The sequence below is a fragment of the Taudactylus pleione genome, unplaced genomic scaffold (genome assembly GCF_031769625.1).
Source record: "Taudactylus pleione unplaced genomic scaffold, aTauple2 ptg000410l, whole genome shotgun sequence".
NCBI classification, from domain to species: domain Eukaryota; kingdom Metazoa; phylum Chordata; class Amphibia; order Anura; family Myobatrachidae; genus Taudactylus; species Taudactylus pleione.
The window spans coordinates 567,853-594,884 of NW_028284812.1; the positions used below are offsets into that span (position 1 = coordinate 567,853).

Consider the following 27,032-nt stretch of genomic DNA (forward strand, 5'->3'; position numbering starts at 1 on the left):
ATATGATTTTAAATGTGTCCCAAGCTGTGGAAGGCTGTATCAATGGTAAAAAAAAAAAAAATAGAAGCAAATTAAAAAAAAAATAAAATGTGTGTATTAACCTTTACTGTTTACCACCTCTGACAGGTTTCTGGGCGAGGCGAGGGTTCCTCTGCGGGATTTATTTAATTCCCCCAACCTGACGGCAACATTTAATTGCCCTCTTGTGGACAACAAGATGCAGAGCACAGGGGTGAGTAGTGAGCATCTGCATAACCTACTTTCTATCCGTGCATGAGGCCTATTCAGCGGGTATAAGTATAACAGGGGCATGTATGGTCATTATTCATGCTCGATTATATGCTTATTGTTTAGTCTCAGGCTGGCTAATGATTTCTCTGTGAATACTGTAGGTGCTACTCTGCTGATCAAGTGTGTTAGGTTTAGTTAAACTTCAACCATTTACCTGACGTGGCCAAGTGAGATGCTACGGGGTCTTCTAGACACACCCTATGCATTATTTATTTTTGTACATTTTTTTTAAATAGTGTTCAATAAGTATTTATTTATTTAGAGATTATTATCCTAATTAATTAAATAAAAAAAATGACCATTTCTAGTAAAGATTTAAAAAAATAAAAAACAATTGCCAGGTAAGTGTTTAAGGGCTCGTTCACACCTTTCAGCTTTTTTTGGTGCTTTTCACACGCATGCAGAAAACAGCTGGAATTGGTTAAATCAGAGTCCATGGTGCCGCTCCCACCATCGCGTCTCAAACTGTTAGCGCAACATTTGAGATGTCAGAACGTTCTGTGATGCATTTGTATTTTTTAATTCCTAATTAATTTCCTTGTTGCCCTGGTCTCATAACCGCTGACAAAGAGTTGTGCGCAAGTGCTGGGAAATAAATGCGGATCTTCGTCTGTACTCAGAGTTGTCCGCACCGTCCCTGTGAATCCGCTTGTCAAAGTAGCCGCCATCACTATGCGCGTGCATTTTTACCAGCTCTACACCTATACTCTGCCTATGCTCAATTCTTTGTAGCCTGTAACCAGGGCTGGATTATAGGGGGGGAGCGAACATCCATGGCCCCCCACACACTCAGGGCCCCAATACAAATATTAGCGTGACCTAATTGGCGGTTCTAAGGCAGCATGGCAGGCATGATGTACTACACTACGAAGCTGCCGGTCAGTGCAGTCAGGGTAAGGGACATAGCAGTAAAGGCGGCAGCAGACGAATGGACAGGCAGGGGGGTTGTCAGCTTATTGGTGGGTGCCCCCATAATTCAGCTTCCCCAGGGTCCCTAGATGCCTTAATCTCGCCCAGCCCGTAACTCTGCTCACACACTCACAATAAGCCCTCAGAACACTTAGCCTAGGTGGGAACGCCCCGTGACCGCCCAGTTACACCCATTCAGCCGCAAGTGAACATGGGACCAAAATGCGTGCGCCTCTGGCTCGGCCCGTAGCCACCCATAGTTGCATAGGTTTGGTTTTGGCGCATGCACAGCGTGAAAAATTGGAAAAAGCAGCCCCCAAAATGGACTTGTACGCAACTCTGGCACCGCCAGCATTGTGCCTCATGCCTCAGCGACAAATAGTCCCTAGTGAACTGATAACATGGATATTGCACATGGACAACTGGGGCACCTTGCGGGCCTGATTCAGAGGAGCCCGTAACACCGATGTTCACATAGTTGAGCGATGATTTGTAACTGCATGTGCGCAAAATTCAGTAAACCCCCCCAGGGTGCATGCGTTACGTAGAGTGAGCGCACAACATTCTGTTTTGCGATCGGGACAGACGATAAAAGCGATGGGCGTTTCTGGGAGGTGACTGGGAGGTGGTTAGAAGCGAATGCAAAAAAGTGTGGCGGGCGTACCAGTAAAAAGCTGCTGCGTTATCAGACGCACAGCCGCAGCCACAGAGGCCATTATCAGACAGAGACGCTGCAAGTGACGATGTTGCACGCCATGGTGCGCCGATGGTGGCGTGTGTCGGGAATCACCGGCGGTGTTACAGCGTACAGTAATGCAGAAAGTGGGAGTGTCAGTACTTCTACAGACAGACGCAGGGGAAGGGTTAAAATTAACATTTGTCTGCGAGGCAGCAGCGTTCACCTCTGAATCAGGCCCTAAACGTCAACTCTAGTAGTAAAGCAAAGAGGTTAACTCTTCATTATATTTGAGGCACCGAGCCTCCGGCCTGACGGTGAGGTACCAAGTGCTGGCACACGGTTGCTTGCCCTGTGTTGTATTTCCCTATTGGTCTGTAAGGGGATATGCGATACCCAGTAATGAGCAGGGCTTCCAGCCATATAGGAGATTCCCAGTCTGGTCAGAGAAGAGCTTTATTGGCTGGCTGATCAGGGCAGAACCTGTATGCCACTGGCTGGGATGAGTACTCCAACAATTGCGCTGTGGTGCGATTAGCGTCCCGGCTTTCAGGTAAGGGGAGGCGAATAGATGATGGTGTGATATGCTGCCTTTGCCATGAGAACACACAGATTTGAAAGCAGGTGTAGTTTCTTTTTTCCCTGGACTGTGGTTGATTACATGACTGAGGAGGGGATGGGAGTGCTGCAGTGTTCCCATATTTAGACTAGCTGTCAGGCTGTTATTCTGGGGAAGGCGGAATAGCCCATGCAGTGGATGTATATTTAGAAATCTTAGCTGTGTTTACGCTTCCCCAGCAGGGGGGCTTCCTACGGCCCATGAACTAACACTGCGCTCAGTATCTCTGGGCTGTGTAACAATATTTATCCACGTGGACACTTTGGCTTCTCTCTCCGGCGTCCAGGGAAAACACAAGATTGCTGGTAAAGTTCCCTGAACTCTTTCCCTTGTGTGATGCGTCTCCCGTATCTACGCTATGCAGCAGCAATTATTCCTGGCTGTGTACCAGCTCATATTCAGTGTTTGGCTATAATAACCAATTGTACAAGTTGTGAAAGAATAGCAATCTGTAGATAGTTACCATGAATGTAAAAAAAAGGGAGGGGGGAAAAAAGTCTATCGGTAATATTTATATGTCAATGACTTAGGTGTTCAAAGCACTAAGCCAACCAGTCAGAGAGCCAGATCATTCACCGGAGACCAGCAGCCAGTCATCAATCACAGCATTAGAGCATTCGTAGAGCCAACCTAACCTGTATCCAATCAGGGCCTTAAATATTCACAAGATTAGGCCAGTCTGCAGCCAATCAGGGCATTAGAATATTCACAGAGCTAGCCCAACCCTTATCCAATCAGGGCATTAGAATATTGACAGCGCTAGACCAACCCATAGCCAATCAATGCATTAGAATATTGACAGAGGTAGACCAACCCTTAGCCAATCAGAGCATTAGAATATTGACAGAGCTAGACCAACCCTTAGCCAATCAGAGCATAAAAATATTGACAGAACTAGAGCAATCCTTAGCCAGTCCGAGCATTAGAATATGGACATAAAGTAGCTAGCCAACCTTTAGCCAATCAGAGCATTAAAATATCGACAGAACTAGACCAACCCTTAGCCAATCAGAGCATTAGAATATTGACAGAACTAGAGCAATCCTTAGCCAGTCCGAGCATTAGAATATGGACATAAAGTAGCTAGCCAACCTTTAGCCAATCAGAGCATTAAAATATCGACAGAACTAGGCCAACCCTTAGCCAATCAGAGCATTAGAATAATGACAGAACTAGACCAACCCTTAGCCAATCAAATCGTCTTTCCAGCAAGCAGCTAAAGTGATGAGGGATAGCCCAGGACATTGGACCATACGTTTATGGACCTCACTTTTCTTTTAAAGTTTTTATGCTCTGATTGGGTACAGGATGGTCTTAGTCTGTGATCAGTAAGGTAGCGATGGAGGATTCCAGTTTATCTATGTGGGATACAATGATTAGAGGGGAGGCCTGTCATTAGATAAAGAAGCCAGTACCATCAGCCTGTTCTGTTGTATGGAGTAGGGTGTACAGTAAACCTACTGCAGATTCATGACAGAATTGTGGTGTTTGAATGAATGCACTGTACAGAAAAACTAACGGGGGAGGTAAGAAGTCCTTACACTGTGCATAAGAATGAATGTATCTCTATAACTAGGGAAAACATTACAGATGTTGATTATCTGTATTAAAAATGTATTCATGAAATATCTTTTATATTTAATACCCTGCAGGCGACATTGACCTTACAGGTCTCCTACTTCCCTCCACCGGGGGCAGTGCCCGTCTTTCCAACACCGGCTGCAGCAAAGGAGCCCAGCCCATCGATCAGCGAGCTGGACACCGTCAGTCAGCTCTACCTGGGTATGTACGTTACCGGATAGCAGTATAAGGACATACGGATTCCAGGAGAGAGAACTGGAGGCCTTGGCTGTCCCTGTTCTCCAACACATCCTGAAATTCCAGTTATTTTGTATTAAAGGGCAGCTGGCAACATTCACAGATATATGTGTAAAACCTGACGTACACTTGCTTTAAGGTTTAGTGGCCCTTTAAAATAAAAGTGGAAACCTGCTTTTGACTGAAAAGTATTTATTTTATTTAATTTATTGTTAACAGACAGCTGAGTTTTACAGTTATGATAGAACGGTCTCTAAGGGTATATTTACTATAGTGCAAGAGGTATTGCCCATAGCAACTAATCATATTCTAGCTATTATCTTATATAGAAGGTGCTAGATACCTGCTAAATAGAATCTGATTGGTTGAAATGAGCAACATCTCCACTTCTAAAAACCAGCACTTTAGTAAATATACCCCTCAGTATTTACCACACAGAACATACCTGCCCATAGCCCCAAATATATTGTTGACTTTTGGAGGCCAAAGAGGCGTCACCTGCCAGAGAAAGGGGAAAGCACTTTGCCCCTCTTAAAATGTCCCATGATATAATATTATAATATGCAGGTAACTCGGTAGCTGACTTTTCCAATATACAGATAGTCCAGCTTTCTGTTAACACTAGGGGGGGGATCTGGTACAAAAGGTTGTGTTACCCATAGCGACCAATCATTTTGTAGCTGTCATTTTTGCTTATACTGTTTAAACAAATGAGAGAGAACGTCTGATTGGATGCTGGTGGTTTATAGTCCAGATATAAGTGGGCAACCCTTCATGTATATGCATCATTAATGGTGGTTCCATGACGGGTCTGACTGTAACTGGGCTTCCTATGTAGATACAGGAGAGGAGGAGGACACTGAAGACCAGACCGGCACTGGAGATGAGGGAGAGGCATCGTCCCTTCTACCGGGAGCTGAGCAGCCCACCCTGCCCAAAAAAAACCAGCCTTTCCATGTCCAGGGGGTGAAGAGAAAGAAAAGTGCCCCCAAAAAACTACTGTCCAACAGGCCGCAGGACTTCCAGGTGAGGAAACCTACAATTCTGTCAAATTAAGAGGGTTCCTTGGCCCAGAACCTTCATCCTCGAGGGCTTCAGTAGTGCTCAATGTGGGCGGCTCTGTGTAAGGGCCTGCTGATTGGTTAAACACTGTCAGCCATCCAACCAGCTGACTTCAGCACGCTTACACTGTAATAATAAGCCCCACAATTTCACGTAATTTTTCTTGAGCGCTATTTCTCTAGTTAAAGGAATGAGGCCATTTAACTCACCCATTATCTTGTTTACACTACGCATAGCCTGCATAAAAGTAATTATTCTGTAATTCACCCTTGCAGTATGTTTTTAAATATTAGAGGTTATTCTGTGTAAACGGAGTAGTGCAAAAAAATACAATATAATATTTAGCTGCGCTAAAGTCCATTCATATTTATTCTATATATGAATTAATATGCTTGTCTCCAATTTATCAACACAAACTGCAAAATTCAACTTTATTTCAGATTGCACCAAAATAGTCCTTGTTACAGAGTAACCTTCACAGGGACAACCGATCCAGGCACTCCCCAAAATAGCCACGGGAATACCAAAACGGAGGAAGTTACCATTGGGAATGGCTTGTAAATATTTAGAAAAAAACCATTACCTTATAACATAACACGCAGGAGTTGTAATGTGCTCTTACTATAGTTATATATTGTATATTGTTCCCATGTAGTTCCTATCAGCAGCAGGTCATGAACGGTAAATTATTACCACTAACTCACCAGTACTGACCTGGAATGTTCTGTAACTGTATGAAGTTCCCCCTATTCTATTTCTGTCACTGTTCCCTTAGATTCGGGTTAGAGTGATAGAGGGGCGGCAGATTCCGGGTGTGAACATCAAGCCTGTTGTGAAGGTGACGGTTGCCGGGCAGACCAAGAGGACCCGGATACGGAAAGGCAATAGCCCATTTTTTGATGAGGTAACGATCACAGGGGGTGAGGTCAGGTCCTCAAACGGCCTGTCAGCTGGATTTTCTAGAGTGGCCGCGCAGCGCCACTGATTTGCAGAAATAAGTTACTGATCTCCTTTTATTTTCATTCTCAGACGTTTTTCTTCAACTTCTTTGAATCTCCAGCAGAACTTTTTGATGAACCCATATTTCTTACAGTGAGTATGTAGCGGTATGGGAGGAGATTGGTACATTACAGTGAGTATGTAGCGGTATGGGAGGAGACTGGTACATTACAGTCAGTGTGTAGCAGTATGGAGGAGATTGGTGCATTACAGTCAGTGTGTAGCAGTATGGGAGGAGATTGGTACATTACGGTCAGTGTGTAGCAGGATGGGAGGAGACTGGTACATTACAGTCAGTATGTAGCAGTATGGGAGGAGACTGGTACATTACAGTCAGTGTGTAGCAGTATAGGAGGAGATTGGTACATTACAGTCAGTGTGTAGCAGTATGGAGGAGATTGGTACATTACAGTCAGTGTGTAGCAGTATGGGAGGAGATTGGTACATTACAGTCAGTGTGTAGCAGTATGGGAGGAGATTGGTACATTACAGTCAGTGTGTAGCAGTATGGGAGGAGACTGGTACATTACAGTCAGTGTGTAGCAGTATGGAGGAGATTGGTGCATTACAGTCAGTGTGTAGCAGTATGGGAGGAGATTGGTACATTACGGTCAGTGTGTAGCAGGATGGGAGGAGACTGGTACATTACAGTCAGTATGTAGCAGTATGGGAGGAGACTGGTACATTACAGTCAGTGTGTAGCAGTATAGGAGGAGATTGGTACATTACAGTCAGTGTGTAGCAGTATGGAGGAGATTGGTACATTACAGTCAGTGTGTAGCAGTATGGGAGGAGATTGGTACATTACAGTCAGTGTGTAGCAGTATGGGAGGAGATTGGTACATTACAGTCAGTGTGTAGCAGTATGGGAGGAGATTGGTACATTACAGTCAGTGTGTAGCAGTATGGGAGGAGATTGGTACATTACAGTCAGTGTGTAGCAGTATGGGAGGAGATTGGTACATTACAGTCAGTGTGTAGCAGTATGGGAGGAGATTGGTACATTACAGTCAGTGTGTAGCAGGATGGGAGGAGACTGGTACATTACAGTCAGTGTGTAGCAGTATGGGAGGAGATTGGTACATTACAGTCAGTATGTAGCAGTATGGGAGGAGATTGGTACATTACAGTCAGTGTGTAGCAGTATGGGAGGAGATTGGTACATTACAGTCAGTGTGTAGCAGTATGGGAGGAGATTGGTACATTACAGTCAGTATGTAGCAGTATGGGAGGAGATTGGTACATTACAGTCAGTGTATAGCAGTATGGAGTAGATTAGTACATTACAGTCAGTGTGTAGCGGTATGGGAGGAGATTAGTACATTACAGTCAGTGTGTAGCAGTATGGAGGAGATTGGTACATTACAGTTAGTGTGTAGCAGTATGGGAGGAGGTTGGTACATTACAGTCAGTGTGTAGCAGTATGGGAGGAGATTGGTACATTACAGTCAGTGTGTAGCAGGATGGGAGGAGATTGGTACATTACAGTCAGTGTGTAGCAGTATGGGAGGAGATTGGTACATTACAGTCAGTATGTAGCAGTATGGGAGGAGACTGGTACATTACAGTCAGTGTGTAGCAGGATGGGAGGAGACTGGTACATTACAGTCAGTGTGTAGCAGTATGGGAGTAGATTAGTACATTACAGTCAGTGTGTAGCGGTATGGGAGGAGATTAGTACATTACAGTCAGTGTGTAGCAGTATGGAGGAGATTGGTACATTACAGTTAGTGTGTAGCAGTATGGGAGGAGATTGGTACATTACAGTCAGTGTGTAGCAGTATGGGAGGAGATTGGTACATTACAGTCAGTGTGTAGCAGGATGGGAGGAGATTGGTACATTACAGTCAGTGTGTAGCAGTATGGGAGGAGATTGGTACATTACAGTCAGTATGTAGCAGTATGGGAGGAGACTGGTACATTACAGTCAGTGTGTAGCAGTATGGAGGAGATTGGTACATTACAGTCAGTGTGTAGCAGTATGGAGGAGATTGGTACATTACAGTCAGTGTGTAGCAGTATGGGAGGAGATTGGTACTTTACAGTCAGTGTGTAGCGGTATGGGAGGAGTTTGGTACATTACAGTCAGTATGTAGCAGTATGTGAGGAGATTCGTACATTACAGTCAGTGTGTAGCAGTATGGGAGGAGATTGGTACTTTACAGTCAGTGTGTAGCAGTATGGGAGGAGATTAGTACATTACAGTCAGTGTGTAGCAGTATGGGAGGAGATTGGTACATTACAGTCAGTGTATAGCAGTATGGAGTAGATTAGTACATTACAGTCAGTGTGTAGCGGTATGGGAGGAGATTAGTACATTACAGTCAGTGTGTAGCAGTATGGGAGGAGATTGGTACATTACAGTCAGTGTATAGCAGTATGGAGTAGATTAGTAAATTACAGTCAGTGTGTAGCGGTATGGGAGGAGATTAGTACATTACAGTCAGTGTGTAGCAGTATGGAGGAGATTGGTACATTACAGTCAGTGTGTAGTAGTATGGGAGGAGATTGGTACATTACAGTCAGTGTGTAGCAGTATGGAGGAGATTGGTACATTACAGTCAGTGTGTAGCAGTATGTGAGGTGATTGGTACATTACAGTCAATGTGTAGCAGTATGTGAGGAGATTCGTACATTACAGTGAGTATGTAGCAGTATGGGAGGAGATAGGTACATTACAGTCAGTGTGTAGCAGTATGGGAGGAGATTGGTACATTACAGTCAGTGTATAGCAGTATGGAGTAGATTAGTACATTACAGTCAGTATGTAGCGGTATGGGAGGATATTGGTACATTACAGTCAGTGTGTAGCAGTATGGAGGAGATTGGTACATTACAGTCAGTGTGTAGCAGTATGGAGGAGATTGGTACATTACAGTCAGTGTGTAGCGATATGGGAGGATATTGGTACATTACAGTCAGTCTGTAGCAGTATGGGAGGAGATTGGTACATTACAGTCAGTGTGTAGCAGTATGGGAGGAGATTGGTACATTACAGTCAGTGTATAGCAGTATGGAGTAGATTAGTACATTACAGTCAGTATGTAGCGGTATGGGAGGATATTGGTACATTACAGTCAGTGTGTAGCAGTATGGAGGAGATTGGTACATTACAGTCAGTGTGTAGCAGTATGGAGGAGATTGGTACATTACAGTCAGTGTGTAGCGGTATGGGAGGATATTGGTACATTACAGTCAGTGTGTAGCAGTATGGGAGGAGATTGGTACATTACAGTCAGTGTGTAGCAGTATGGGAGGAGATTGGTACATTACAGTCAGTGTATAGCAGTATGGAGTAGATTAGTACATTACAGTCAGTGTGTAGCGGTATGGGAGGAGATTAGTACATTACAGTCAGTGTGTAGCAGTATGGGAGGAGATTGGTACATTACAGTCAGTGTATAGCAATATGGAGTAGATTAGTACATTACAGTCAGTGTGTAGCGGTATGGGAGGAGATTAGTACATTACAGTCAGTGTGTAGCAGTATGGAGGAGATTGGTACATTACAGTCAGTGTGTAGTAGTATGGGAGGAGATTGGTACATTACAGTCAGTGTGTAGCAGTATGGAGGAGATTGGTACATTACAGTCAGTGTGTAGCAGTATGTGAGGTGATTGGTACATTACAGTCAATGTGTAGCAGTATGTGAGGAGATTCGTACATTACAGTGAGTATGTAGCAGTATGGGAGGAGATAGGTACATTACAGTCAGTGTGTAGCAGTATGGGAGGAGATTGGTACATTACAGTCAGTGTATAGCAGTATGGAGTAGATTAGTACATTACAGTCAGTATGTAGCGGTATGGGAGGATATTGGTACATTACAGTCAGTGTGTAGCAGTATGGAGGAGATTGGTACATTACAGTCAGTGTGTAGCAGTATGGAGGAGATTGGTACATTACAGTCAGTGTGTAGCGGTATGGGAGGATATTGGTACATTACAGTCAGTGTGTAGCAGTATGGGAGGAGATCAGTAGATTACAGTCAGTGTGTAGCAGTATGGAGGAGATTGGTACATTACAGTTAGTGTGTAGCGGTATGGGAGGATATTGGTACATTACAGTCAGTGTGTAGCAGTATGGGAGGAGATTGGTACATTACAGTCAGTATGTAGCGGTATGGGAGGAGATTGGTACATTACAGTCAGTGTGTAGCAGTATGGGAGGAGACTGGTACATTACAGTCAGTGTGTAGCGGTATGGGAGGAGATTGGTACATTACAGTCAGTGTGTAGCAGTATGGGAGGAGACTGTTACATTACAGTCAGTGTGTAGCGGTATGGGAGGAGACTGGTACATTACAGTCAGTGTGTAGCGGTATGGGAGGAGATTGGTACATTACTGTCAGTGTGTAGCAGTATGGAGGAGATTGGTACATTACAGTCAGTGTGTAGCAGTATGGGAGGAGATTGGTACATTACAGTCAGTGTGTAGCAGTATGGGAGGAGACTGGTACATTACTGTCAGTGTGTAGCGGTATGGGAGGAGATTGGTACATTACAGTCAGTGTGTAGCAGTATGGAGGAGATTAGTACATTACAGTCAGTGTGTAGCAGTATGGAGGAGATTAGTACATTACAGTCAGTGTGTAGCAGAATGGGAGGAGATTGGTACTTTACAGTCAGTGTGTAGCAGTATGGGAGGAGATTGGTACATTACAGTCAGTGTGTAGCAGTATGTGAGGAGATTGGTACATTACAGTCAGTGTGTAGCAGTATGGGAGGAGATTGGTACATTACAGTCAGTGTGTAGCAGTATGGGAGGAGATTGGTACATTACAGTCAGTGTGTAGCGGTATGGGAGGAGATTGGTACATTACAGTCAGTGTGTAGCAGTATGGGAGGAGATTGGTACATTACAGTCAGTGTGTAGCAGTATGTGAGGAGATTGGTACATTACAGTCAGTGTGTAGCGGTATGGGAGGAGACTGGTACATTACAGTCAGTATGTAGCGGTATGGGAGGAGACTGGTACATTACAGTCAGTATGTAGCGGTATGGGAGGAGATTGGTACATTACAGTCAGTGTGTAGCAGTATGGGAGGAGATTGGTACTTTACAGTCAGTGTGTAGCAGTATTGGAGGAGATTGGTACATTACAGTCAGTGTGTAGCAGTATGGGAGGAGATTGGTACATTACAGTCAGTGTGTAGCAGTATTGGAGGAGATTGGTACATTACAGTCAGTGTGTAGCAGTATGGGAGGAGATTGGTACATTACAGTCAGTATGTAGCAGTATGGAGGAGATTGGTACATTACAGTCAGTATGTAGCAGTATGGGAGGAGACTGGTACATTACAGTCAGTGTGTAGCAGTATGGGAGGAGATTGGTACATTACAGTCAGTGTGTAGCGGTATGGGAGGAGATTGGTACATTACATTCAGTGTGTAGCAGTATGGGAGGAGATTGGTACATTACAGTCAGTGTGTAGCAGTATGTGAGGAGATTTGTACATTACAGTCAGTGTGTAGCAGTATGGAGGAGATTTGTACATTACAGTCAGTGTGTAGCAGTATGGAGGAGATTGGTACATTACAGTCAGTGTGTAGCAGTATGGAGGAGATTGGTACATTACAGTCAGTGTGTAGCAGTATGTGAGGAGATTGGTACATTACAGTCAATGTGTAGCAGTATGTGAGGAGATTCGTACATTACAGTGAGTATGTAGCAGTATGGGAGGAGATAGGTACATTACAGTCAGTGTGTAGCAGTATGGGAGGAGATTGGTACATTACAGTCAGTGTGTAGCGGTATGGGAGGAGATTGGTACATTACAGTTATTTTGTAGTGGTATGGGAGGAGATTGGTACAGTACAGTCAGTGTGTAGCAGTATGGGAGGAGATAGGTACATTACAGTCAGTGTGTAGCAGTATGGGAGGAGATTGGTACATTACAGTCAGTGTGTAGCGGTATGGGAGGAGATTGGTACATTACAGTTATTTTGTAGTGGTATGGGAGGAGATTGGTACAGTACAGTCAGTGTGTAGCAGTATGGGAGGAGATTGGTACATTACAGTCAGTGTGTAGCAGTATGGGAGGAGATTGGTACATTACAGTTATTTTGTAGCGGTATGGGAGGAGATTGGTACATCACAGTTAGTGTGTAGCAGGATGGGAGGAGATTGGTACATGACAGTCAGTGTGTAGCAGTATGGGAGGAGATTTATACATTACAGTCAGTGTGTAGCAGTATGGGAGGAGATTGGTACATTACAGTCAGTGTGTAGCGGTATGGGAGGAGATTGGTACATTACAGTCAGTGTGTAGCGGTATGGGAGGATATTGGTACATTACAGTCAGTGTGTAGCAGTATGGGAGGAGATTGGTACATTACAGTCAGTATGTAGCAATATGTGAGGAGATTGGTACATTACAGTCAGTATGTAGCAGTATGGGAGGAGATTGGTACATTACAGTCAGTGTGTAGCAGTATGGGAGGAGATTGGTACATTACAGTCAATGTGTAGCAGTATGGGAGGAGATTGGTACATTACAGTCAATGTATAGCAGTATTGGAGGAGATTGGTACATTACAGTCAGTGTGTAGCAGTATGGGAGGGGATTGGTACATTACAGTCAGTGTGTAGCGGTATGGGAGGATATTGGTACATTACAGTCAGTGTGTAGCAGTATGGGAGGAGATTGGTACATTACAGTCAGTGTGTAGCGGTATGGGAGGAGATTGTTCCATTATAGTCAGTATGTAGCGGTATGGGAGGAGATTGGTCCATTACAGTCAGTGTGTAGCGGTATTGGAGGATATTGGTATATTACAGTCAGTGTGTAGCAGTATGGGAGGGGATTGGTACATTACAGTCAGTGTGTAGCGGTATGGGAGGATATTGGTACATTACAGTCAGTGTGTAGCAGTATGGGAGGAGATTGGTACATTACAGTCAGTGTGTAGCGGTATGGGAGGAGATTGGTACATTACAGTCAGTGTGTAGCAGTATGGGAGGAGATTGGTTCATTACAGTCAGTGTGTAGCGGTATTGGAGGATATTGGTATATTACAGTCAGTGTGTAGCGGTATGGGAGGAGATTGGTACATTACAGTCAGTGTGTAGCAGTATGGGAGGAGATTGGTACATTACAGTCAGTGTGTAGCGGTATGGGAGGATATTGGTACATTACAGTCAGTGTGTAGCAGTATGGGAGGAGATTGGTACATTACAGTTAGTGTGTAGCTGTATGGGAGGAGATTGTTACATTACAGTCAGTGTGTAGCGGTATGGGAGGAGATTGGTACATTACAGTCAGTGTGTAGCAGTATGGGAGGAGATTGGTACATTACAGTTAGTGTGTAGCAGTATGGGAGGAGATTGGTACATTACAGTCAGTGTGTAGCGGTATGGGAGGAGATTGGTCCATTACAGTCAGTGTGTAGCGGTATGGGAGGAGACTGGTCCATTACAGTCAGTGTGTAGCAGTATGGGAGGAGATTGGTACATTACAGTCAGTGTGTAGCAGTATGGGAGGAGATTGGTACATTACAGTCAGTGTGTAGCAGTACGGGAGGAGATTGGTACATTACAGTCAGTGTGTAGCGGTATGGGAGGAGACTGGTCCATTACAGTCAGTGTGTAGCAGTATGGGAGGAGATTGGTACATTACAGTCAGTGTGTAGCAGTATGGGAGGAGATTGGTACATTACAGTCAGTGTGTAGCAGTATGGGAGGAGATTGGTACATTACAGTCAGTGTGTAGCGGTATGGGAGGAGATTGGTACTTTACAGTCAGTGTGTAGCAGTATGGAGGAGATTGGTATATTACAGTCAGTGTGTAGCGGTATGGGAGGAGATTGGTATATTACAGTCAGTGTGTAGCAGTATGGGAGGATATTGGTACATTACAGTCAGTGTGTAGCAGGGTGGGAGGAGATTGGTACATTACAGTCAGTGTGTAGCAGTATGGGAGTAGATTGGGATCTATAGATGGCGTTGCCTATTGGGAACAAAGTCTGGAAAGTTCTTTCTGTAGCGTGATGAATTTGGGGAATGAGGTCAAATGCTCAAAAACAGCATTTTCGGAGATTTGAGTGCATTTTTGAGGATTGTTCTTCCCGCCTCAGGTCTCACTGGTGACATCTCCATTCTAGCCATAGTTATCCTGTTTATCTATGTTTCCGCTGCAATGATTATGCTGTTATTGCCATCTCAGGGTGTAGATAATAGAGAAGAAAATGAATGAGGAAAACCTATGCCTAATATTCAGCAGAAATGGACCATATTTATTGTAATCTGTATTTAGTAATGCGATTTAAATCCCAGCTCTTTGCTTTCTGTACCACTGCACATGTGAGGAGCAGCTAGCCAGGTCACGCTTCTGCCTATCTTCATAGACTGGCCACGCTGTACATTAACCCTTCCCCCTCCAGCTCAGTAGGGCAGAGTAACTTTCAGCTGCCAGATCGACATGTGCAACAGATTATTTGGATAATCTCAATAATATTCGCAATAAGCACCAACAGAAATTCATCTCTAACACAATATATTATTAGATAGACAACTCAGATCTCTCTTTATTGCACTGTTTGCTGAAAGTACTTTATTAATATGTTGTGCTGTATAAATATATACTAATAATAATTATAATTAGGGCATATATTACATATGAGAACTAAAACAGGGATATACTGCAAAGGCGCTTACAACACCATGAACATTGTATCAGCAAAAAATGTTATGTAAATACATTTACTGAATAATACACATATATTAGGCAATAAACTCCCGGGAGTAATTACTAACACATGACAATTAATAAAATCAATAAAGTTTAAGAGCATATAAACCAGTAGCTTACTAGTACTGTAGAGCATATAAAGCAGTAGCTTACTAGTACTGTAGAGCATATAAAGCAGTAGCTTACTAGTACCATAGAGCATATAAACCAGTAGCTTACTAGTACAGTAGAGCATATAATCCAGTAGCTTACTAGTACTGTAGAGCATATAAACCAGTAGCTTACTAGTACCGTAGAGCATATAAACCAGTAGCTTACTAGTACCGTAGAACATATAAACCAGTAGCTTACTAGTACCGTAGAACATATAAACCAGTAGCTTACTAGCACCATAGAGCATATAAACCAGTAGCTTACTAGCACCATAGAGCATATAAACCAGTTGCTTACTAGCACTGTAGAGCATATAAACCAGTAGCTTACTAGCACCATAGAGCATATAAACCAGTAGCTTACTAGTACCGTAGAGCATATAAACCAGTAGCTTACTAGTACCATAGAACATATAAACCAGTAGCTTACTAGTACTGTAGAGCATATAAACCAGTAGCTTACTAGTACCGTAGAGGATATAAACCAGTATCTTACTAGTACCGTAGAGCATATAAACCAGTAGCTTACTAGTACCGTAGAACTTATAAACCAGTAGCTTACTAGTACCGTAGAACATATAAACCAGTAGCTTACTAGCACCATAGAGCATATAAACCAGTAGCTTACTAGCACCATAGAGCATATAAACCAGTAGCTTACTAGTACCGTAGAGCATATAAACCAGTAGCTTACTAGCACCGTAGAGCATATAAACCAGTAGCTTACTAGCACCGTAGAGCATATAAACCAGTAGCTTACTAGCACCGTAGAGCATATAAACCAGTAGCTTACTAGTACCGTAGAGCATATAAATCAGTAGCATACTAGCACTGTAGAGCATATAAACCAGTAGCTTACTACTATCGTAGAGCATATAGACCAGTAGCTTACTAGCACCGTAGAGCTTATAAACCAGTTGCTTACTAGTACCGTAGAGCATATAAACTAGTAGCTTACTAGTACCGTAGAGCTTATAAACCAGTAGCTTACTAGCACCGTAGAGGATATAAACCAACAGCTTACTAGTACCGTAGAGCATATAAACCAGTAGCGTACTAGTACCGTAGAGCATATAAACCAGTAGCTTACTAGCACTGTTGAGCATATAAACCAGTAGCTTACTACTATCGTAGAGCATATAGACCAGTAGCTTACTAGTACCGTAGAGCATATAGACCAGTAGCTTACTAGCACCGTAGAGCATATAAACCAGTAGCTTACTAGTACCGTAGAGCATATAAACCAGTATCTTACTAGTATCGTAGAGCATATAAACCAGTAGCTTACTAGTATCGTAGAGCATATAAACCAGTAGCTTACTAGTATCGTAGAGCATATAAACCAGTATCTTACTAGCACCGTAGATCATATAAAACAGTATCTTACTAGCACCGTAGATCATATAAACCAGTAGCTTACTAGTACCGTAGAGCATATAGACCAGTTGCTTTCTAGTACCGTAGAGCATATAAACGAGTAGCTTACTAGTACCGTAGAGCATATAAACCAGTAGCTTACTAGTACCGTAGAGCATATAAACCAGTAGCTTGCTAGCACCGTAGAGCATATAAACCAGTATCTTACTAGTATCGTAGAGCATATAAACCAGTAGCTTACTTGTACCGTAGAGCATATAAACCAGTAGCTTGCTAGCACCGTAGAGCATATAAACCAGTATCTTACTAGTATCGTAGAGCATATAAACCAGTAGCTTACTAGTACCGTAGAGCATATAAACCAGTAGCTTACTAGTACCGTAGAGCATATAAACCAGTAGCTTGCTAGCACCGTAGAGCATATAAACCAGTATCTTACTAGTATCGTAGAGCATATAAACCAGTAGCTTACTAGTATCGTAGAGCATATAAACCAGTATCTTACTAGCACCGTAGATCATATAAAAGAGTATCTTACTAGCACCGTAGATCATATAAACCAGTAGCTTACTAGTACCGTAGAGCATATAAACCAGTAGCTTACTAGTACCGTAGAGCATATAAACCAGTAGCTTGCTAGCACCGTAGAGCATATAAACCAGTAGCTTACTAGTACCGTAGAGCATATAAACCAGTAGTTTACTAGTACCGTAGAGGATATAAACCAGTATCTTACTAGTACCATAGAGCATATAAACCAGTAGCTTCCTAGCGCCGTAGAGGATATAAACCAGTATCTTACTAGTACCGTAGAGCATAGAAAGCAGTAGCTTACTAGTACCGTAGAGCGAATAAATCAGTAGCTTACTGGTACCGTAGAGCATATAAACCAGTAGTTTACTAGTACCGTAGAGCATATAGACCAGTAGCTTACTAGTACCGTAGAGCATATAAACCAGTAGCTTACTAGTACCGTAGAGCATATAAACCAGTAGCTTACTAGCACCGTAGAGCATATAACCCAGTAGCTTACTAGTATCGTAGAGCATATAAACTAGTAGCTTACTAGTACCGTAGAGCATATAAACCAGTAGTTTACTAGCACCGTAGAGCATATAAACCAGTAGCTTACTAGTATCTTAGAGGATATAAACCAGTATCTTACTAGCACCGTAGAGCATATAAACCAGTAGCTTACTAGTATCTTAGAGGATATAAACCAGTATCTTACTAGTACCGTAGAGCATATAAACCAGTAGCTTACTAGTATCGTAGAGCATATAAACTAGTATCTTACTAGCACCGTAGAGCATATAAAACAGTATCTTACTAGTACCGTAGAGCATATAAACCAGTAGCTTACTAGCACCATAGAGCATATAAACCAGTAGCTTACTAGTACCGTAGAGCATATAAACTAGTAGCTTTCTAGTACCGTAGAGCTTATAAACCAGTAGCTTACTAGTACCGTAGAGCATATAAACTAGTATCTTACTAGTATCGTAGAGCATATAAACCAGTAGCTTACTAGTACCATAGAGCATATAAACCAGTAGCTTGCTAGCACCGTAGAGCATATAAACCAGTATCTTACTAGTATCGTAGAGCATATAAACCAGTAGCTTACTAGTACCGTAGAGCATATAAACCAGTAGCTTACTAGTACCGTAGAGCATATAAACCAGTAGCTTGCTAGCACCGTAGAGCATATAAACCAGTATCTTACTAGTATCGTAGAGCATATAAACCAGTAGCTTACTAGTATCGTAGAGCATATAAACCAGTATCTTACTAGCACCGTAGATCATATAAAAGAGTATCTTACTAGCACCGTAGATCATATAAACCAGTAGCTTACTAGTACCGTAGAGCATATAAACCAGTAGCTTACTAGTACCGTAGAGCATATAAACCAGTAGCTTGCTAGCACCGTAGAGCATATAAACCAGTAGCTTACTAGTACCGTAGAGCATATAAACCAGTAGTTTACTAGTACCGTAGAGGATATAAACCAGTATCTTACTAGTACCGTAGAGCATATAAACCAGTAGCTTCCTAGCGCCGTAGAGGATATAAACCAGTATCTTACTAGTACCGTAGAGCATAGAAAGCAGTAGCTTACTAGTACCATAGAGCGAATAAATCAGTAGCTTACTGGTACCGTAGAGCATATAAACCAGTAGTTTACTAGTACCGTAGAGCATATAGACCAGTAGCTTACTAGTACCGTAGAGCATATAAACCAGTAGCTTACTAGTACCGTAGAGCATATAAACCAGTAGCTTACTAGCACCGTAGAGCATATAACCCAGTAGCTTACTAGTACCGTAGAGCATATAAACCAGTAGCTTACTAGCACCGTAGAGCATATAAACCAGTAGCTTACTAGTATCTTAGAGGATATAAACCAGTATCTTACTAGCACCGTAGAGCATATAAACCAGTAGCTTACTAGTATCTTAGAGGATATAAACCAGTATCTTACTAGTACCGTAGAGCATATAAACCAGTAGCTTACTAGTATCGTAGAGCATATAAACTAGTATCTTACTAGCACCGTAGAGCATATAAAACAGTAGCTTACTAGCACCGTAGAGCATATAAACCAGTAGCTTACTAGTACCGTAGAGCATATAAACCAGTAGCTTACTAGTACCGTAGAGCATATAAACTAGTAGCTTTCTAGTACCGTAGAGCTTATAAACCAGTAGTTTACTAGTACCGTAGAGCATATAAACTAGTAGCTTACTAGTACCGTAGAGCTTATAAACCAGCAGTTTACTAGTACCGTAGAGCATATAAACCAGTAGTTTACTAGTACCGTAGAGCATATAAACCAGTAGCTTACTAGCACCGTAGAGCATATAAACCAGTAGCTTACTAGCACTGTAGAGCATATAAACCAGTAGCTTACTAGTACCGTAGAGCATATAAACCAGTAGCTTACTAGTACTGTAGAGCATATAGACCAGTAGCTTACTAGCACCGTAGAGCATATAAACCAGTATCTTACTAGTACCGTAGAGCATATAAACCAGTAGCTTACTAGTACCGTAGAGCATATAAACAAGTATCTTACTAGTACCGTAGAGCAGATAAACCAGTAGCTTACTAGTATCTACTTCAGGGTCCATAGGGTATCCACAGGATACCTTGGGGTATAGGCGATGGCGGCAGACATCCAGGCACCACAGAGTTAAATTTTCAGCCTCCCAGGACGCACTGGGGTCCCTCTCCTATACCCCGCCCCCGAGCCTCAGGCCACTCAGTTTTCGTAGGTGCCTGGCCGGACCAGTCGCACCGTACAGAGGGGGTCTTTTTAAGGCCCCTGAAGATTTCTTCGCAGCTGTGGCTGCACAACTAGAGTGCTCCAGCATAGGACAGTCAGTATTGACGTCCATGCTGTCACTCCTACACCCCGCCGGTACCAGAACGCCGGTACTGATCCGGGGATGCTGGTAGGTAGCTGGGGTCACAGCTAGCGGTGATCCCTGGCTACCTGGACTGTGGCCGGATGCACGGGGAACAAGGTAAACGGCGGGGTCCCGCGGTGGGCACCCGCCGGTAACACAGTCCTGTTTGGTCCCCAGGCAGGGGGCTCCCTGGGCACCGGCTGCGCGTGGGGCCAGGTACTGATCCTGCGCCTTCCACTAGACCACCAGGGACAGCGGGCCGCAGCATGTGCGGTACAGCGCGGCGTCCCAGGGGTTGATAGCACGCCAGGGGAGATCGCCTTCCCTGTCTCACAGCCGGCGTCTCCCCCGCTGCACAGTGCCATTCCACAGCGGTCTGAGCGGGCTGTGTCAGCGCTCCTCCCCCGGGCCGGCCTCCTCTCTTCTCCTCGGCGGCCATTTTCTCACTACATGTGCTGGGGATGGCAAACCAGTAGCTTACTAGCACCATAGAGCATATAAACCAGTAGCTTACTAGCACCATAGAGCATATAAACCAGTAGCTTACTAGTACCGTAGAGCATATAAACCAGTAGCTTACTAGCACCGTAGAGCATATAAACCAATAGGTTACTAGTACCGTAGAGCATAGAAAGCAGTAGCTTACTTGTACCGTAGAGCGAATAAATCAGTAGCTTACTAGTACCGTAGAGCATATAAACCAGTAGGTTACTAGTACCGTAGAGCATATACACCAGTATGTTACTAGCACCGTAGAGGATATAAACCAGTAGCTTACTAGTACCGTAGAGCATATAAACCAGTAGCTTACTAGTACCGTAGAGCATATAAACCAATAGGTTACTAGCACCGTAGAGGATATAAACCAGTAGCTTACTAGTACCGTAGAGCTTACTAGTACAGTAGCTTACTAGTACCGTAGAGCATATAAACCAGTAGCTTACTAGTACCGTAGAGCATATAAACCAGTAGCTTACTAGTACCGTAGAGCATATAAACCAGTAGGTTACTAGTACCGTAGAGCATATAAACGAGTAGCTTACTAGCACCGTAGAGGATATAAACCAGTAGCTTACTAGTACCGTAGAGCATAAAAACCAGTAGTTTACTAGCACCGTAGAGCATAAAAACCAGTAGTTTACTAGCACCGTAGAGCATATAAACCAGTAGCTTACTAGCACCGTAGAGGATATAAACCAGTAGCTTACTAGCACCGTAGAGCATATAAACCAGTATCTTACTAGCACCGTAGAGGATATAAACCAGTAGCTTACTAGCACCGTAGTGGATATAAACCAGTATCTTACTAGTACCGTAGAGCATATAAACCAGTAGGTTACTAGCACCGTAGGGGATATAAACCAGTAGCTTTCTAGTACCGTAGGGGATATAAACCAGTATCTTACTAGTACCGTAGAGCATATAAACCAGTAGCTTACTAGTACCGTAGAGCATATAAACCAGTAGCTTACTAGCACCGTAGAGCATATAAACCAGTAACTTACTAGCAACGTAGAGCATATAAACCAGTAGCTTACTAGCACCGTAGAGCATATAAACCAGTAGCTTACTAGTACCGTAGAGCATATAAACCAGTAGCTTACTAGCACCGTAGAGCATATAAACCAGTATCTTACCAGTACCGTAGAACATATAAACCAGTAGCTTACTAGTATCGTAGAGCATATAAACCAGTATCTTACTAGCACCGTAGAGCATATAAAGCAGTATCTTACTAGCACCGTAGAGCATATAAACCAGTAGCTTACTAGTACCGTAGAGCATATAAAGCAGTAGCTTACTAGCACCGTAGAGCATATAAACCAGTAGCTTACTAGTACCATAGAGCATATAAACCAGTAGTTTACTAGCACCGTAGAGCATATAAACTAGTAGTTTACTAGCACCGTAGAGCATATAAACCAGTAGCTTACTAGTACTGTAGAGCATATAAACCAGTAGCTTACTAGCACCGTAGAGGATATAAACCAGTAGCTTACTAGCACCGTAGAGAATATAAACCAGTATCTTACTAGCACTCGCAAGCGGGTCGATGGTGCCCTAGTGCGCGAGACCCAGATAGCGACAGCCAAGCTGTTGCTCCGGGTCTCGCAACAAAGGGGGCGTGCTGTCGATGTTGAGTGACAGCACGCCCCCTTTGGTGGGCGTGGCTGCCAGACGGAGGCGTTCCCATGGGAACTCCTACCGTCTGGGTCCCGCCCCACTGACATCACTAGTGATGTCAGTGGGAGTGATTTTGGCTCTGATAGAGCCAAAATCACTCCAGGGCTTGCGGTCACCGAGACCCTAACGCAGGGTCTCGTTGCAAGCCCGATGGTCGCGATGGTCTTGACCATTGCGACCATCATCATGGACGTTCGCATAAGCTGTGGGTGGTTGACGCTCCAAAAAAAAAAAAAAAACGCCCTGATTCAGAGCGGGCGCTCGTTGCTGGATAAAAAATAAAAGCTAAATGCTCTTCTGCCATCACCTTCTTCAAAGCCGCATTTATTCACCCGCCGCGGCTTTTTAAATACCTGACTTCCCTTCAGCAGGCAAAAACGGGGGTACCCTTAGTGAACTCCCAGTTTTGCCGGGTCCCGCACACCCTGCACCCATAGTATTACTTACCTCTCTGGAGTCCCGTGTCGGCGCGGGGGTCCGGCGCTCTAAAAACGACGGACCATTTTTCCGTCGTTTGCGCATATGCAGTACAGGGAAATATGGCCACTTCAACCATTTTCCCGGTGCCCAGAGTTTATAGCTTCTGCGCTGGCCGCACACAGCTCAGTGCGCTGCCGGCCGCCGGACAGAGAGGAGGGGGCCCGTGTCGGAGACTGCACATGGGCCCTTTCTCTCTAGAAACGCCCCTGTATCTATCTGAGACGGTTACTTTTATCATGCATCTCTGTAACAACATTGAGCCTGTATTTTGTATATGCTCTGCTGTACTAGTAAGCTACTGGGTTATATGCTCTGCTGTACTAGTAAGCTACTGTGTTATATTCTCTGCTGTACTAGTAAGCTACTGGTTTATACGCTCTTCGTACTAGTAAGATGCTGGTTTATATGCTCTGCGGTACTAGTAAGCTACTGCTTTATCGCTGATACAGTGTTCATGATGTTGTAAGCGCCTTCGCAGTATATCTCTGTTTTAGTTCTCTTTTGTATTGGAGATGACATACTGTATATTACATATGTTAATATTATAATGTGGTGTTATAATATAACCTCATGCTTCCCTGCTCCCCCGTCCCCCCCCCCCCCCCCTCCCTGTTGTCTTTGTCCAGGTTTTGGACTCTCGCTCTCAGAGAACTGGCTCCGTAGTTGGAGAGTTCCGGGTAAGTACATGGCTACAGACAGCGCAGCTGGAGGCTAAACGCACTGTTGTACGTAGGGCTGTTTTTTTAATGTCTGTAATTTATTACAACAGAGATGAAGGGAGAGATTTACTAAGCGACTTCTTTTGACCACAACATGTAAAACGGCAATAATATCACATGCAAAACCGATCTGATTGTTAAAAATATTGTCGTTTTTTTTTTCTTCTTGTTACATAGCATTTTTATTGTTACATAGATATTTTGTGCACATATAGTATAGAGCTTACCTCGTTCGGGATACCGGGCATCGGGATTTTCGGCATGGGGCTAAAGATAGGCGTCAGCGTTCCGGCCGGCGGTAATTTAACCGCATCCTGTTTTGAGCATTGAACCTTTGCTTACAGTAACAGCGCTGTCTGAAGCCAGCATCTGCTACATCTATCCCTAAGTTTGGTCTATGAGGCTGCTATACTGTCACCCCGCAGACAGAGTGTTGTCACCTGTCTGTTTTTCATGCCGTGCTGAATCGGGCTCTGCGTGCTAAGGCCCTGATTCAGAGCCGCTCATAAGCGGCCGCTCGTTCGTTCTGACCGATGTTCGCACATCTGCGCATGCGTACGGATTTTAATACGCATGCGCGAACCAGTCAGTGCGGCCGAAAATCGTTTGTTCGCTATATAGCGAATGCCTGCTACTTTGAGTGACAGGAGGAGGCGTATGTGGGTGGTAACAGGGGAAGGTGCTTGAAAACGGGGAGTGGAGATCCGAACGCAGGTGTGCTTAAAGGTCAAAACGGGCGTTTTAAGGGAGTGCATAATTAATACAGCAGCGTCATTGACCACGTCACTTGTTTTTTTTTTACTCCGAACTGCTCGCAAAATAGCGGTTGAAAAAACCAGCCACAAGAATAGCGAGCAGTTCATACGCTGTTCGATGTACTCGATTAATCTGATAAATAGCGGACATGACGTATGGTGCGAGCGGCAAGGGGGCGTATTTTTCAAAATTACAACCGCAAGTTTTGCTCGCTCGTTCAGACTTAGAGGCGTGAACAGACCGCAATTAGCGAACGGTTCATTTGAATAGCCACCCCTTGTTTTAGAACGAACGACCGCAAATAGCGAGCGGCTCTGAATGAGGTCCTAAGTCACCCATACACCTGGTTTTGCACACACATACACAGAACTATTACCTGCTCGTTACCAAGTTTAAATGAGCTACAAGGGACTCTGCGTTTAGTGAATCTCGATATGAAGATGATATTTTTGTATATCAGATATAAATGGGACTCAAAAGAGAAATATATTAGGGCAGTGGTTCTCAAAGTCGGTCCTCAGGACCCCACACAGTTCACATTTTCCAGGTCGCCTAGCAAGTGCACAGGTGTATTCATTACTCACTGACACATTTTATAGGATCCACAGATGGAGCTAATTATATCACTTGTGATCCTGTTTGGAGACATGGAAAACATGCTCCGTTTGGGGTCTTGAGAACCGAGTTTGAGAATCTGTGTATTAGGGGTGCAGTATTAACCCTGCAGCTAATTAATGGGGTGGTCCTAAAATTATAGCAGGCAGGCGGCTAAGTGCGTTGGGTGTTTGCTTATTCTGCAGCCAATAATTGTACTGTGTTACTTTCATGATGTATTGTTCTATTATTCCATGAAGTGTTTCCCTAATCAGACCGGTATCTCTTCTCCCTGTACAGATGGATGTTGGGATGATTTACGGAGAGACAAGTAAGTGTCGCTGTGGGAGTGTACGATAATAGGGCTCAGTGACATTCCGTCCCTTATTTAAGCTTAATACCAAAGTATATGGTGACAGTGTTCCAGGAGGATCCTCTACCACAGAGGGTGTAATAACATGTCATACAGCTACACATACATAACATGCACAGAGGGTGTAATACAGTGATTCCCAACCTCAGTCCTCAAGGCACACTAAAGCTGGCAACACATCTAAAGATTATCTGTCCAACCAGCCAACTAGTTGATTGGTTGGAATGAAAATCTGGTAATGTATGGGGAGTAACTGATGATCAGCAATTTGCTCGCAAATGCTGGAAAATGGACAAAAACTGTTGTGTGAACAAATTGTTTAGATCAAAGATATAACAAAGTTGTCTGACGTCATTTTCATCTGTTTTCTGGCATTTAGGAGCAAATTGCTGATCATCAGTTACTCCCATACATTACCAGATTATCATTCCAACCAATCAACTAGTTGGATGGTTGGAAGAAAGTTGGTCTAGTGTGTGGCCAGCTTAAGTGTGCCTTGTGGAACATGTTTGGGAACCCCTGGTGTAATAACATGTCATACATCTACACATACATAAGGCAGATAGATAGATAGCTATGAGATAGATAGATAGATAGATAGATAGATAGATATGAGATAGATACATATGAGATAGATACATATGAGATAGATAGATTGATATGAGAGATAGATAGATATGAGATAGATAGATAGATAGATAGATAGATAGCTATGAGATAGATAGATAGATAGATAGATATGAGATAGATAGATGATAGATAGCTAGATAGATAGATAGCTGGATAGATAGATAGATATAAGATAGATAGATTTGAGAGAAATATGAGAGATAGATAGATAGATAGATATGAGATAGATAGATAGATAGATAGGTAGATAGATAGATATGAGATAGATAGATAGATAGATAGATAGATAGATAGATAGATAGATATGAGATAGATAGATAGATATGAGATAGATAGATGATAGATAGCTGGATAGATAGATAGATAGATAGATAGATATAAGATAGATAGATTTGAGATAGATATGAGAGATAGATAGATAGATAGATAGATATGAGATAGATAGATAGATAGATATGAGATAGAAAGACATGGGATAGATAGATAGATAGATAGATAGATAGATAGATAGATAGATAGATAGATATGAGATAGATAGAAATGAGATAGATAGATGATAGATAGATAGATGTGAGATAGATAGATGTTAGATAGATAGATATGAGATAGAAAGACATGGGATAGATAGATAGATAGATAGCTAGATAGATATGAGATAGATAGATAGAAATGAGATAGATAGATGATAGATAAATATGAGATTGATAGATAGATAGATAGATATGGGATAGATAGATAGATATGAGATAGATAGATGATAGATAGATAGATGTGAGATAGATAGATGTTAGATAGATAGATATGAGATAGATAGATGATAGATAGATATGAGATAGATAGAAATTAGATAGATAGATAGATGATAGATAGATAGATATGAGATAGATAGATAGATAATAGATAGATAGATAGATGTGAGATAAATAGATGATAGATAGATATATAGATAGATAGATATGAGATAGATAGATATGAGATAGATAGATAGATATGGGATGGATAGATAGATAGATAATAGATAGATAGATAATAGATAGATAGATGTGAGATAGATAGATGATAGATAGATATGAGATAGATGATAGATAGATAGATAGATATGAGATAGATAGATAGATAGATAGATAGATAGACAGATAGATAGATAGATAGATAGATAGATATGTAGATAGCTATGAGATAGATTCCGAATAGTTTATATTTTTCGCTTTCCAGCCTGGAAGCTCCGTGTGTGACCTGTGTTATGATGAGACTATAGCACCCTCTGTTGTTAGCATGTGGTACAGCACAC

The 27,032-nt window shown here is 42.9% G+C and overlaps 1 protein-coding gene across 1 annotated transcript in view; it reads left to right on the top strand.

Annotated features, from left to right (window-relative positions):
- Window positions 1-27,032, top strand: part of DYSF (dysferlin) — a 705,898-nt gene that overhangs the window by 321,243 nt on the left and 357,623 nt on the right. The window contains exons 4-10 of the mRNA XM_088447021.1: window positions 127-232; window positions 4,148-4,277; window positions 5,152-5,339; window positions 6,151-6,279; window positions 6,405-6,467; window positions 23,296-23,346; window positions 25,039-25,069. Coding sequence (XP_088303147.1) covers window positions 127-232; window positions 4,148-4,277; window positions 5,152-5,339; window positions 6,151-6,279; window positions 6,405-6,467; window positions 23,296-23,346; window positions 25,039-25,069 — 698 coding nt within the window. The remainder of the gene's footprint in view (window positions 1-126; window positions 233-4,147; window positions 4,278-5,151; window positions 5,340-6,150; window positions 6,280-6,404; window positions 6,468-23,295; window positions 23,347-25,038; window positions 25,070-27,032) is intronic.